Raw genomic sequence first — 13,986 nt, forward strand, 5'->3', positions numbered from 1 at the left:
GTGTATATGTTGTTATGACTGTTGTAATTGTTGGACTCATTCTAGCAGGGGTGGGCGTTGATAATCTTTGCTTCTGCCCACACCCTTTCGGACTCACAGGTTTGTTTATATAACATTCATATTATTGGTATGTTTCTGTTCTTTCGGATTTGTGTGTGTGCCGAATAAATCCATTCATTCATTCATTCACTTTAATGGACCTGTTTTTCAATGATTGATTGAACCATTCTGTTCATATTTTACATGACATATATAGAGGGGGAAAAGGTCTGGGTTCCTGAAGGGAATCGTTATGTTCTGAAAATTAATTATGTTTAAATAACTGACTTATGATCGGGATGAAGCTTCTGTCACAGCCATGCACATTTGTACCCTCAAAAGATGGCAACGGTCTTCGGCCTGCGTCTGCATGTCCGCTCTAGTTTTTATATCTATGGTTGGCTCGCCGCCTCATAGCTTTTACATCCGGGTATGAACTTCCTTTTCCTTCTGTGCCCAGCTGCGATGAGGGCCTAGAGTAACGCCGACCTTAAAAATATCCACATCCATCCTTGTTAAAGGCAGCAGCAAAAGTCGTCAAAATGACTGAGCAAATGACAGTGAGGGGGACCCTGAAAGGGCACAATGGATGGGTCACCCAAATCGCCACTACACCGTCGTATCCTGACATGATTCTGTCTGCGTCCCGTGGTAAGACTTCTTTCGCCGGCTCTGCCAACATGGCGTTCACCCGAACCCGCTGCGCTGCTGTCCCGCTGCTGGAATTTAAGCAAATGGCCTACGCTACTTAAACATCCAGACTTCAACATGTCATTGGAGGTGTTGAGGGTTGTTTGTTTTGTTTTTCTTTTAAGTTACAGAACTGCGAGGCTTTCCGTAAAGTGCGTCGTCACCGCTTAGCTTTGTTAGCTAATAGTTGGCCTCACCTTTAAACCACAACAATTAACGTGGGTCGCTTCAGTGACACGGCAAAGAAACGTTGCGTATTTATTTTTATTTACGTTTGCAGAGCTGTTAGCCCAACCATGTGGAGTTAAATTTGCCTCTACTACCTGCAAATGCACAGAGGGTGATCTACAAATGAGGGCCAGATACGAAATAGACCTAAATGGGGTAAAATTTAACGAAATGGTGCGGACTAACTCCAAATGAGTACTTTTGTGTAATTGGCGTTTGTTTTTGCGAGATGCGCTTAGTACACGTACTCGGGACAGTTGCGCCATCTGGTGTTCAAGAGATGAAATTTCAGCCAGTGGGTCAGTCTGCTCCATTTCGTTACGTTTTACCCCATTTTGTTAACATCAGTTCCCATTCAGCTAAAAAAAGTTCTCATTACATATTTTAGTGTAGCCGTACAAATAGTCTTTGTTTTGCTATCCACAAACACAAATTTCTGATTTGTGACGTGTTGGATTTTACAAATAAATGTTTCTTTGTAAATGTATCGCTTTTTTTCATTTGTTAAAAAAAAGCATTTGCAAAACTAAAAATTCTGTTTGTGAAGTATGAATCTGCATTTGTGGATCACTGATCACACGCATTCATTGTTTTGCTCAGTTACGCATTTTTCAGAGGTTCACAAATACGTAGGTCACTATTCACACTCCCATCCCGTCGATGGCAGTGATCTATGCATTTTGATGGCGGGGGAGTGATCAACCAGAAACTCAGAAAATATCATTTCCCATAATGCCTTTTGGCACGTCGGTTAATGCACAAACTTTCAGAATTAAGACGGCTCTGTTTCTCAGACATCTGCATCAAACCACTTAGGATCCTTGTCTTTGGAAGCATATGGGAACTGAGAAGAGTTCCATATAGCAGACGCAGTGAATTACAGCACACAGCAGTGGTGGCTAAAAGTGCTGTCCTCCCATCTTTGAAATTACACTTATATGTTTACACTTTGTTGTAGTATTGCGAGGTCTGTTAGAAAAGTATCCGACCTTATTATTTTTTTTTAAAAACCATATGGGTTTGAATCACGTGTGATTACATCAGCCAAGCTTGAACCCTCCTGGACATGCGAGAGTTTTTTCACACCTGTCGGTGACGTCATTCACCTGTGAGCATGCCTTGTGGAAGGAGTGGTCCAGCCCCCTCATCGGATTTTCATTGTCTGAGAAGTTGCTGAGAGACTGGCGCTGTGCTTGATCAAAATTTTTTCAAAAACTGAGGTACATCCGAGTAGACACCATTCGAGAAATTCAGCTGGTTTTTGGTGAAAATTTTAATGGCTGATGAGAGATTTTGGATTGTTTCTATCGCTGTAAGGACTTCCCACGGAGCGGGACGTCGCGCTCCGAGGCGACGTCGTCATCCTGTTTCAAGCTGAAAACCTCCAAATTTAAGCCTCTGTTGACCCAGGACGTCGTGAGAGAACAGAGAACTTTCAGAAGAGGTCAGAATCAGCAGTTTATCCGGACATTCCACTGTTAAAGGAGATTTTTTTTAATGAAAGACGTGCGGACGGATTGGCGTGTCGGCTCGCAGCCGGCACAGCGCGCCCGCCACAGGAAAAACACCTCCGTGTTAACCATTTGTAAAATCTAGGCGGCTTTTGGTGGCTTTCACTTGAGTATCTGAGAAATTGTTTAACAGCAGGGCATGTTCCAGCTTGTCCTTAAGGCTTCCAACGGAGGTGTTTTTCCTGTGGTGGGCGCGCCGCGCCGGCTGCGAGCCAACGCACCAATCTGTCCGCATGTCTTTCATTAAAAAAAAAATCTCCTTTAACAGTGGAATGTCCGGATAAACTGCTGATTCCGACCTCTTCTGAAAGTTCTCTGTTCTCTCACGACGTCCTGGGTCAACAGAAGCTTAAATTTGGAGGTTTCCAGCTTGAAACAGGATGACGACGTCGCCTTGGAGCGCTGCGCGACGTCCCGCTCCGTGGGAAGTCCTTACAGCGATAGAAACAATCCAAAATCTCTCATCATCCGTTAAAATTTTTCACCGAAAACCAGCTGAATTTCTCGAATGGTGTCCACTTGGATGTGCCTCACAGTTTTTGAAAAAATTTTGATCAAGCACAGCGCCAGTCTCTCAGCAACTTCTCAGACAATGAAAATCCGACGAGGGGGCTGGACCACTCCTTCCACAAGGCGTGCTCACAGGCGAATGATGTCACAGACAGGCGTGAAAAAACTCTCGCATGCCCACGAGGGTTCAAGCTTGGCTGATGTAATCACACTTGATTAAAATCCATATAGTTTTTAAAAAAAATAAAACTGTTGGTTTCTTTTCTCGCAGACCTCGTATGTAGATGTATATCAAATGGCTAAAAAATTAAGAAAATAAAAAGCAATTTAGATTGTTTGGGCAACTGGTGCTTTGGTAGCATACCACTCTTACAATGGGTTGATGTTTCCAACTATCCTGAGATTTCACCAGAAATACGTCATGCCTGTGCGTGCATTTAGGCCATTAGCAGCATGCCTGTTTCAAGCAAATATGGTTGTCTTTATCAAATGGCAAAAACGTGCTGCAGGGTGACACCAACAACAGACAAAATGAATGCTCCCTGGGTTCTGTTTAAAAATTGGTGTCTGTTTTAATTGCCCACAGAGGAAGTTGATTGGCCACACATTGATTCAGAAGAAATAATGGAAATATGCACTCTAACGTTGCTAATTAATTTTCACAAATCTCTTGAAAGTCCCTTGAAATTTCTTCAGTTTATTGCTCTAAATGCTAGAAAAGGCATGTTTCTTCTCTCTTAAACACAACTAGACAATGGCTTTTGGCTTGGGCAGCTTTTACACCTTGCTGAGTTCGAAGTTTTCTCTCAACAGGAAAAAAAAGTTAATTTTGATGAATATGTAAGTATCAAAACTCCATGTTTGTGTTTTACAGACAAACGTATCATCATGTGGAAGCTCACCCGTGATGAAACAAATTACGGAATCCCCCAACGCTCCTTGAAGGGCCACGAACACTTTCTGACTGATGTCGTCATCTCTTCTGATGGACAGTTTGCCCTCTCTGGTTCCTGGGATGGGGCCCTCCGCCTGTGGGACCTTGTTAAGTAAGTATAGAAGTGCATAGTTCTTTGTGCTTTGTCAGATGTTTACATGAAGCTGACATGTTTTTCCCAAGAGTTTTTTGAAATTGGGTTCTCTCAGTCCTGATCCTGCAGACCCTTGCTACTCCCTAAGATAATCCAGGTCTGTATACTTTAAGGGTACTAAAGAAAAAAAAAAAACATTTAGTGGTTCTTCCTGAAAACTGGACTTGATAGTCGCTGCGGGCATGGGAACAGTGTTGATTAAAAGTAGCAATTTAACTTGGCCAATGCACATGCTCAAAAAGCGGGTTTCTGGCCTGCCAGAGAGTTAACTCGTAAACTGTGTGTGAGCTGTGCGTGCAAGTGCGCAAAGAACATTTTGAAATGTTCAATTTCTGTGACACTGATTTTGTGAACCACACATGTGGACATTGCGCAATCTATTCAAAAACAGTGTGTGTCACTGCGTCAGCGCATCCGAATGGTTATGACGAGTTAAATCTATAATAAACATGATTTTACGGATACTCAATGAAAATGAGTGAAAATGCAACTGTTTTACCAAGCCATTACAATATGAATATTATAAATAATTACCTTATAGACGATTCCAAATGCTCTCTCTACATCATGAAGCACACAATGAAAATTGCAGCTGTAGAAAATTCCTCTGTGATTCTAGGAGCGATTAGAGGTGGTTTCATCAGCCACGTTCTGTGAGCAAATGATTAATCTGCAAAAATCTGATTCAGTTTGGGGCAGTCCCAGAATATGTGGTAATGGTTTGCTTCTGTTGAGCCACATTGTCTCCAACACCCAGGGTTTGTATCGTTATATTTGCCCTGGTAGGGTGACCTAAAATATCTGACATTATTCCGACAGTGTTCCCTCCACATCGGGGAGTTGGTGGAGGATCATTGGAAGTGGCATACTTTCTCCCAGTCTTCTGTAGTTATGTTTATTCCCGCATCACATTCCCATTTGTCCTTTATATGTAAAGTGCTCCCATTTTTGGCCTGAAGCAACATATTATACAATCAAGAAATAGCTTTGCTTACAGATGTAGTGAATGACGAGCTTAGAAGTCTGAAAAAGTCAATTTCAACTGGTGCCACGCTAAGGGATTTTTTAAGAAAATGTTAAAGAATCCCTTTACTTTTGTGCAGTTTATTTTCTATCTCTTTATATTAACTGTTTGTTTAATGTTTGTTAATAGATCTTTTTAAAAAAGTTTTGAAAACAAAAAAATTGTGGGAGTGGCAAAAAAAAGTGAGTAAAACCACCTTAAAAGTATTTAGAACCACAAATAAACTTGATTCTTGGTTTGTTTGTTTATTTTGGGAAAAACTGTAGTTGTGCGCACATCCAATCCTATATTAGGCCAGGTGCAGGATAATCAAGAATTGCAGACAAAGAGCGAAAAATCTGCACACTCGTATAAAGCTCCCAAAAGCTATTTCTTGACTAAAAAACTGCCTGCAGAAGACCACGCAGTCGAAATGTTGCCTTTTTTTTGTTTTCTTATGTGAATGCAGTGCAAATGTAGGTGGAACGCATTAGGAGTACCCAGATAGCTGTCAGAATGCAGTAAGAATATGAAGAATGTACCGTATTTTCCGGACTATAAGTCGCACTTTTTTACATGTTTTGGCCGGGGGTGCGACCTATACTCCGGTGCGACTTATAAATGAAAAATATACCGGTAGGATCTCAATTAATTTACTGTAACAAAACAATTTTACGTGACAGAGTCGATCTATGTTTTAAAATGGCCACCGGAAAAGGAAATGCAGTGCATCATGGGCACTGTAGTATGACGGCCATCCTATAGTTCACGCTGGTCGCGATAACCAATCAGAGAACAGAACTTGGGATGCGTATTCCTCACCTCACCCACAGCGTGTGAAGCTGACGAACTCGGTGCTTGCTGTTATTCCGGCTTGGCGAACAGAACAGCTTCAACCCTTGGATATCAATGTGAGCAGAGTGTTTAAGTTCAATCAATCAATCAATCAACTTTTTTTTTATATAGCGCCAAATCACAACAAACAGTTGCCCCAAGGCGCTTTATATTGTAAGGCAAGGCCATACAATAATTATGAAAAACCCCAACGGTCAAAACGACCCCCTGTGAGCAAGCACTTGGCAACAGTGGGAAGGAAAAACTCCCTCTTAACAGGAAGAAACCTCCAGCAGAACCAGGCTCAGGGAGGGGCAGTCTTCTGCTGAGACTGGTTGGGGCTGAGGGAAAGAACCAGGAAAAAGACATGCTGTGGAGGGGGGCAGAGATCGATCACTAATGATTAAATGCGGAGTGATGCATACAGAGCAAAAAGAGAAAGAAACAGTGCATCATGGGAACCCCCCCACAGTCTACGTCTAAAGCAGCATAACCAAGGGATAGTCCAGGGTCACCCGATCCAGCCCTAACTATAAGCCTTAGCGAAAAGGAAAGTTTTAAGCCTAATCTTAAAAGTAGAGAGGGTATCTGTCTCCCTGATCTGAATTGGGAGCTGGTTCCACAGGAGAGGAGCCTGAAAGCTGAAGGCTCTGCCTCCCATTCTACTCTTACAAACCCTAGGAACTACAAGTAAGCCTGCAGTCTGAGAGCGAAGCGCTCTATTAGGGTGATATGGTACTACGAGGTCCCTAAGATAAGATGGGACCTGATTATTCAAAACCTTATAAGTAAGAAGAAGAATTTTAAATTCTATTCTAGAATTAACAGGAAGCCAATGAAGAGAGGCCAACACGGGTGAGATATGCTCTCTCCTGCTAGTCCCTGTCAGTACTCTAGCTGCAGCATTTTGAATTAACTGAAGGCTTTTTAGGGAACTTTTAGGACAACCTGATAATAAAGAATTACAATAGTCCAGCCTAGAGGAAATAAATGCATGAATTAGTTTTTCAGCATCACTCTGAGACAAGACCTTTCTGATTTTAGAGATATTGCGTAAATGCAAAAAGGCAGTCCTACATATTTGTTTAATATGCGCTTTGAATGACATATCCTGATCAAAAATGACTCCAAGATTTCTCACAGTATTACTAGAGGTCAGGGAAATGCCATCCAGAGTAAAGATCTGGTTAGACACCATGCTTCTAAGATTTGTGGGGCCAAGTACAATAACTTCAGTTTTATCTGAGTTTAAAAGCAGGAAATAGAGGTCATCCATGTCTTTATGTCTGTAAGACAATCCTGCAGTTTAGCTAATTGGTGTGTGTCCTCTGGCTTCATGGATAGATAAAGCTGGGTATCATCTGCGTAACAATGAAAATTTAAGCAATACCGTCTAATAATACTGCCTAAGGGAAGCATGTATAAAGTGAATAAAATTGGTCCTAGCACAGAACCTTGTGGAACTCCATAATTAACTTTAGTCTGTGAAGAAGATTCCCCATTTACATGAACAAACTGTAATCTATTAGACAAATATGATTCAAACCACCGCAGCGCAGTGCCTTTAATACCTATGACATGCTCTAATCTCTGTAATAAAATTTTATGGTCAACAGTATCAAAAGCAGCACTGAGGTCCAACAGAACAAGCACAGAGATAAGTCCACTGTCCGAAGCCATAAGAAGATCATTTGTAACCTTCACTAATGCTGTTTCTGTACTATGATGAATTCTAAAACCTGACTGAACCTCTTCAAATAGACCATTCCTCTGCAGGTGATCAGTTAGCTGTTTTACAACTACCCTCTCAAGAATCTTTGAGAGAAAAGGAAGGTTGGAGATTGGCCTATAATTAGCTAAAATAGCTGGGTCAAGTGATGGCTTTTTAAGTAATGGTTTAATTACTGCCACCTTAAAAGCCTGTGGTACATAGCCAACTAACAAAGATAAGTTGATCATATTTAAGATTGAAGCATTAAATAATGGTAGGACTTCCTTAAGCAGCCTGGCAGGAATGGGGTCTAATAAACATGTTGATGGTTTGGATGAAGTAACTAATGAAAATAACTCAGACAGAACAATCGGAGAGAAAGAGTCTAACCAAATACCGGCATCACTGAAAGCAGCCAAAGATAACGATACATCTTTGGGATGGTTATGAGTAATTTTTTCTCTAATAGTCAAAATTTTGTTAGCAAAGAAAGTCATGAAGTCATTACTAGTTAAAGTTAATGGAATACTCAGCTCAATAGAGCTCTGACTCTTTGTCAGCCTGGCTACAGTGCTGAAAAGAAACCTGAGGTTGTTCTTATTTTCTTCAATTAGTGATGAGTAGAAAGATGTCCTAGCTTTACGGAGGGCTTTTTTATAGAGCAACAAACTCTTTTTTCCAGGCTAAGTGAAGATCTTCTAAATTAGTGAGACGCCATTTCCTCTCCAACTTACGGGTTATCTGCTTTAAGCTACGAGTTTGTGAGTTATACCACGGAGTCAGACACTTCTGATTTAAAGCTCTCTTTTTCAGAGGAGCTACAGCATCCAAAGTTGTCTTCAATGAGGATGTAATACTATTGACGAGATACTCTAACTCTCTTACAGAGTTTAGGTAGCTACTCTGCTCTGTGTTGGTATATGACAATAGAGAACATAAAGAAGGAATCATATCCTTAAACCTAGTTACAGCGCTTTCTGAAAGACTTCTAGTGTAATGAAACTTATTCCCCACTGCAGGGTAGTCCATCAGGGTAAATGTAAATGTTATTAAAAAATGATCAGACAGAAGGGAGTTTTCAGGGAATACTGTTAAGTCTTCTATTTCCATACCATAAGTCAGAACAAGATCTAAGATATGATTAAAGTGGTGGGTGGACTCATTTACTTTTTGAGCAAAGCCAATAGAGTCTAATAATAGATTAAATGCAGTGTTGAGGCTGTCATTCTCAGCATCTGTGTGGATGTTAAAATCGCCCACTATAATTATCTTATCTGAGCTAAGCACTAAGTCAGACAGAAGGTCTGAAAATTCACAGAGAAACTCACAGTAACGACCAGGTGGACGATAGATAATAACAAATAAAACTGGTTTTTGGGACTTCCAATTTGGATGGAAAAGACTAAGAGACAAGCTTTCAAATGAATTAAAGCTCTGTCTAGGTTTTTGATTAATTAATAAGCTGGAATGGAAGATTGCTGCTAATCCTCCGCCCCGGCGCGTACTACGAGCATTCTGACAGTTAGTGTGACTCGGGGGTGTTGACTCATTTAAACTAACATATTCATCCTGCTGTAACCAGGTTTCTGTTAGGCAGAATAAATCAATACGTTGATCAATTATTATATCATTTACCAACAGGGACTTAGAAGAGAGAGACCTAATGTTTAATAGACCACATTTAACTGTTTTAGTCTGTGGTGCAGTTGAAGGTGCTATATTATTTTTTCTTTTTGAATTTTTTTGCTTAAATAGATTTTTGCTGGTTATTGGTGGTCTGGAAGCAGGCACCGTCTCTACGGGGATGGGGTAATGAGGGGATGGCAGGGGGAGAGAAGCTGCAGAAAGGTGTATAAGACCACAGCTCTGCCTCCTGGTCCCAACGCTAGACAGTCACAGTTTGGAGGGTCCAAGAAAATTGGCCAGATTTCTAGAAATGAGAGCTGCTCCATCTAAAGTGGGATGGATGCCGTCTCTCCTAACAAGACCAGGTTTTCCCCAGAAGCTTTGCCAATTATCAATGAAGCCCACCTCATTTTTTGGACACCACTCAGACAGCCAGCAATTCAAGGAGAACATGCGGCTAAACATGTCACTCCCGGTCTGATTGGGGAGGGGCCCAGAGAAAACAACAGAGTCCGACATTGTTTTTGCAAAGTTACACACCGATTTAATGTTAATTTTAGTGACCTCCGATTGGCGTAACCGAGTGTCATTACTGCCGACGTGAATTACAATCTTACCAAATTTACGCTTAGCCTTAGCCAGCAATTTCAAATTTCCTTCAATGTCGCCTGCTCTGGCCCCCGGAAGACAATTGACAATGGTTGCTGGTGTCGCTAACTTCACATTTCTCAAAACAGAGTCGCCAATAACCAGAGTTTGATCCTCGGCGAGTGTGTCGTCGAGTGGGGAAAAACGGTTAGAGATGTGCACGGGTTGACGGTGTACACAGGGCTTCTGTTTAGGGCTACGCTTCCTCCTCACAGTCACCCAGTCGGCCTGCTTTCCCGACTGCACGGGATCCGCCAGGGGGGAACTAACGGTGGCTAAGCCACCTTGGTCCGCACCGACTACAGGGGCCTGGCTAGCTGTAGAATTTTCCACGGTGCGGAGCCGAGTCTCCAATTCGCCCAGCCTGGCCTCCAAAGCTACGAATAAGCTGCACTTATTACAAGTACCGTTACTGCTAAAGGAAGCCGAGGAACAACTAAACATTTCACAACCAGAGCAGAAAAGTGCGGGAGAGACAGGAGAAGCCGCCATGCTAAATCGGCTAAAAGCTAGTAACTACGCAACCTAGTGGATTCCTAAAAACACGCAAAGTGAATAATGTGTAAATAATTGAGGTGATTCAGCAGAAGGAGTGATTTAGTTAAGGCACCAGACAGGCCATGAAGCAGCACAAGTAACGCACGGCAACAGCGAACGCACGACAACGGTGCAAAAATAAAATAAAAATCCACTAGACAGGCTGTGGAGCAGCACAGGTAACGCACGACAACAGTGGTAGAAAATAAAATAAAAATCCACTAGACAGGCTGTGGAGCAGCACAGGTAACACACGACAACAGTGGTAGAAAATAAAATAAAAATCCACTAGACAGGCTGTGGAGCAGCACAGGTAATGCACGACAACGGCGGCAAAAAATAAAATAAAAATCCACTAGACAGGCTGCGGAGCAGCACAGGCAACGCACGACAACGGTGGCAAAAAACAAAATAAAAATCCACTAGACAGGCTGTGGAGCAGCACAGGTAACGCACGACAACAGTGGTAAAAAATAAAATAAAAATAAAAGTTGACGCTGAGAGCTGCGTGGGAGCATTGGGTGAGCGACGGCGGAGGATTAGCGTGTGCACTTGGAAGGAGCTGGCGTCGATGATTGTGAAAAGCGTTTGAAGCAGACGAACATGGTGTTTATTCCGGGACGGCTAACAAGACAGCTTCAACCCTTGGATATCACTGTGAGCAGAGTTGACGCTGAGAGCTGCATGGGAGCACTGAGCGACGGCGGAGGATTAGCGTCTCCACTTGGAAGGAGCTGGATCGACACCGCTGGGTGGTCATGAGCTGCGCAGGTAGGCGCTGCATTGTTCGGCTCGCAATGTGGTCCGCAAAATACAAACATATCCGTAGGTAAAATGCAGCTCACGAGAGGGCACTCAAGGCTTGTGTAACTGTTCCTGCGACTTCTGACTACCATAGAAAAATAAAAATTTTAACGTTACTGATAACATAAGACAACGGAGAAGGCCCGAAAAAAATGCCACCAAAAAGAAAATCATACTCTGCAGATTACAAGTTGCGACTGGTGAAATATGCATCCGAAAACGGTAGCCGTCACAATATTATCATCTGAACTTTTGATGTTAACATACCTGTATGTCCATGGGACTTATAGTCCAGTGGACCTTATTTATGGTTTATTTTTCTTTATAATGGATAAAGTGGCTGGTGCGACTTATACTCCGGTGCGACTTATTTATGGTTTGTTTTTCTTTATAATGGATAAAGTGGCTGGTGCGACTTATACTCCGATGCGACTTATAGTCCGGAAAATACGGTACTTAACATTGCCGTACGAGTGAGGGCCGATTGCAGGTGGCTGGAATATAATCCAGCGGCATTTGAGGTGTGCTCATGATGCATTCAGGCAAAGTCAGGACATTCAGCCAGAATCTGAAATGGTGGATCATTTTGAACTGCTCCTTGAATGCAACCAGAATGCTTCAAATGCTGTTTTCATGCCATACAAATATTTAGATTGTGGTCAGACTGCACTCCGGCCCCCGTTCGAGATGTTTCCACCTCAACTGTTTTTAACATGTCCAAAACATTCAGGGTGGTCACAGGAATCTGCTCGACTGTTTAGATAGACTGCTCTCAGAATGCTGTCTGACGCCCTCGAATGCACGTTGACACTTCTGGAATGTGGGCCGAACTTTCATTTGGACGGTGTTCGGCCTCTAGTGTGACGGGGGTATCAAGATGGCTTTAGCTTTCAAAGCTCATTATATTTAATTAGTGGCAGAAAACTGGATTTTCCATTGTCTTCAAAAACTTTAAATTTGCCACAGCAGTGAGGGCAATCTGATTTGTTTTGGTAAAACAATTCAGAATGTTTTTATCAACAAACTTTACTAAACAAATTTAGATGATATAAAAGGATACAATTAATTATTTTACCAAAACAAACCAGATTAAATCCATCCTTAATAAATTGTAAACCCATGCCCCTGCCATGAGGCACTGCCCTGTAAATTCAGATATTACCTGAGCGCAGCAGCAGGTGGCGGTAGAGTGCTCACCTTCCCTTGCCATGCATGTCCTCAGCCTCATCTTGAAAAAATTAAACTTGTAATATCTCAAACTATAGCAGCACAAACAAAAATTTTAACGGCACAAACGAAGTACTAATTACTCGGCCTGTTTGCTTTTTTTTTTTTTTTTTATGTGGGTGGGTGGTCATCTTCACTAAGCTCAGGCCACAGAAAAAAAAAAACATTCAGATCCTTGCACCAGGCCTGAGATTTTAATTTGTATTGAATGAAGTAAAAGCTCTAGAAAAACTGCCCCCTCAATGTGTTTATTCTGAAATATTTAAAAGGAACCCCGACTATAAATACATGTTTATTCTATATGACTTGTTGTGATATTAGTAACATAACTATGGGACAAAATTTGCAAAAATAATGTCAAGTTTTATGATATTTTAAGAAACTTTATTTCTACGTAGGTCGCCATTGTTGTTTGTAACGCAATGCATTCTGGGTAGTGACGTCAAGCGGCTGCAGGGCTTCTCATGTTTACATTACAACTAGCGGCGATTAGCAACGATGAGCTCCTCTGTTCACCCTTTTCAGTTTGAACCAGAGCGTGATCTGCAGTGTGAGGAAGAGAACTTTGAAAATACTGTCAGAAATGAAGATCAGCGCTCTGATCAAGGAAGAGTTGGCCATTGTACGTGGTGTCTGCGTGGGGGCTGCTTGCCGATGCCGACAGAGAAAGAGAGCGTCTGCTACTCTTTCGCGTGTTTTAGTCCTATTTTCACTAGTTACTCGTGGACGATTTTTCTTCTTGTGGGGAAATATGACAGGCACTGCATCTGGTTTACAGGGCTGTGAAAACTCCGCGTATCCGCTCGATTCCGCGGATTTCATCATGGGGAGGCGGGGCGGGGTGTTAGTGATGTACTCTTTAATGAATGAATTAATTTATTTGGCACACAAACTCAACAATAATCGTGAACATTACTGAGTTTTTAAAATGCTTATAGCAATGCGTTCTCTTTTTTTTCCGACATCGTGTAAGTTTTATAAGTCCGCGGGCACTGATGTGTGTGTCACAGATACAAATCAGTTTCCTCGGATCCGCGGAGTTTCATGGATGAAAAATGCCACTCAAAGCGTAGCTGTTACGACAGTTGTCGTAAAGCAGGACTGGTTGGTTGCTGCGGCGACGCTGTGTGGCTCCTATGTGACGCCACAGCTAAACTTAGCATGTGGGCATCCCAAACTTTTAGCGCTTTCAAGTTTTTAAAAGAAGAATTGTGCAGCATGTCTGTGTCACGGACCGACGTCGCACAGAGAGAAGATGGCGAGAAAGACGGTTTGAAAAAGTCTTATAAGGACAAGAATCTGTGGAATCGTCGCTGGCTTCATCAACACACCTGAAAGATAAAAGAAACGGGAAAAGTGAACTGTGCCCTGTCAGGAAAACACGGTAAGAATTTTTCTGTCCCTGGAAAATAAACATTCTGCTGTTCAAACAGGATTTTAGACAAGATTATGTGACTTTTTTCACTAATCTAGACTTTCTTTCATTGTAAAAAAGACATTGTGGCTTTGAATGGATTTAGGCTGCATGAA

The 13,986-nt window shown here is 42.0% G+C and overlaps 1 protein-coding gene across 1 annotated transcript in view; it reads left to right on the plus strand.

The window, feature by feature from the left end:
• The first annotated feature begins 465 nt into the window (after positions 1 to 465).
• The window catches only part of rack1 (receptor for activated C kinase 1), a 30,181-nt gene continuing 16,660 nt past the window's right edge, over positions 466 to 13,986 (plus strand). Inside the window, exons 1-2 of the mRNA XM_034181275.1 lie at positions 466 to 690; positions 3,853 to 4,024. Coding sequence (XP_034037166.1) covers positions 582 to 690; positions 3,853 to 4,024 — 281 coding nt within the window. The 5' untranslated portion in view covers positions 466 to 581. The remainder of the gene's footprint in view (positions 691 to 3,852; positions 4,025 to 13,986) is intronic.

The sequence above is a fragment of the Thalassophryne amazonica genome, chromosome 11 (assembly GCF_902500255.1).
Source record: "Thalassophryne amazonica chromosome 11, fThaAma1.1, whole genome shotgun sequence".
Taxonomy (NCBI): Eukaryota; Metazoa; Chordata; class Actinopteri; order Batrachoidiformes; family Batrachoididae; genus Thalassophryne; species Thalassophryne amazonica.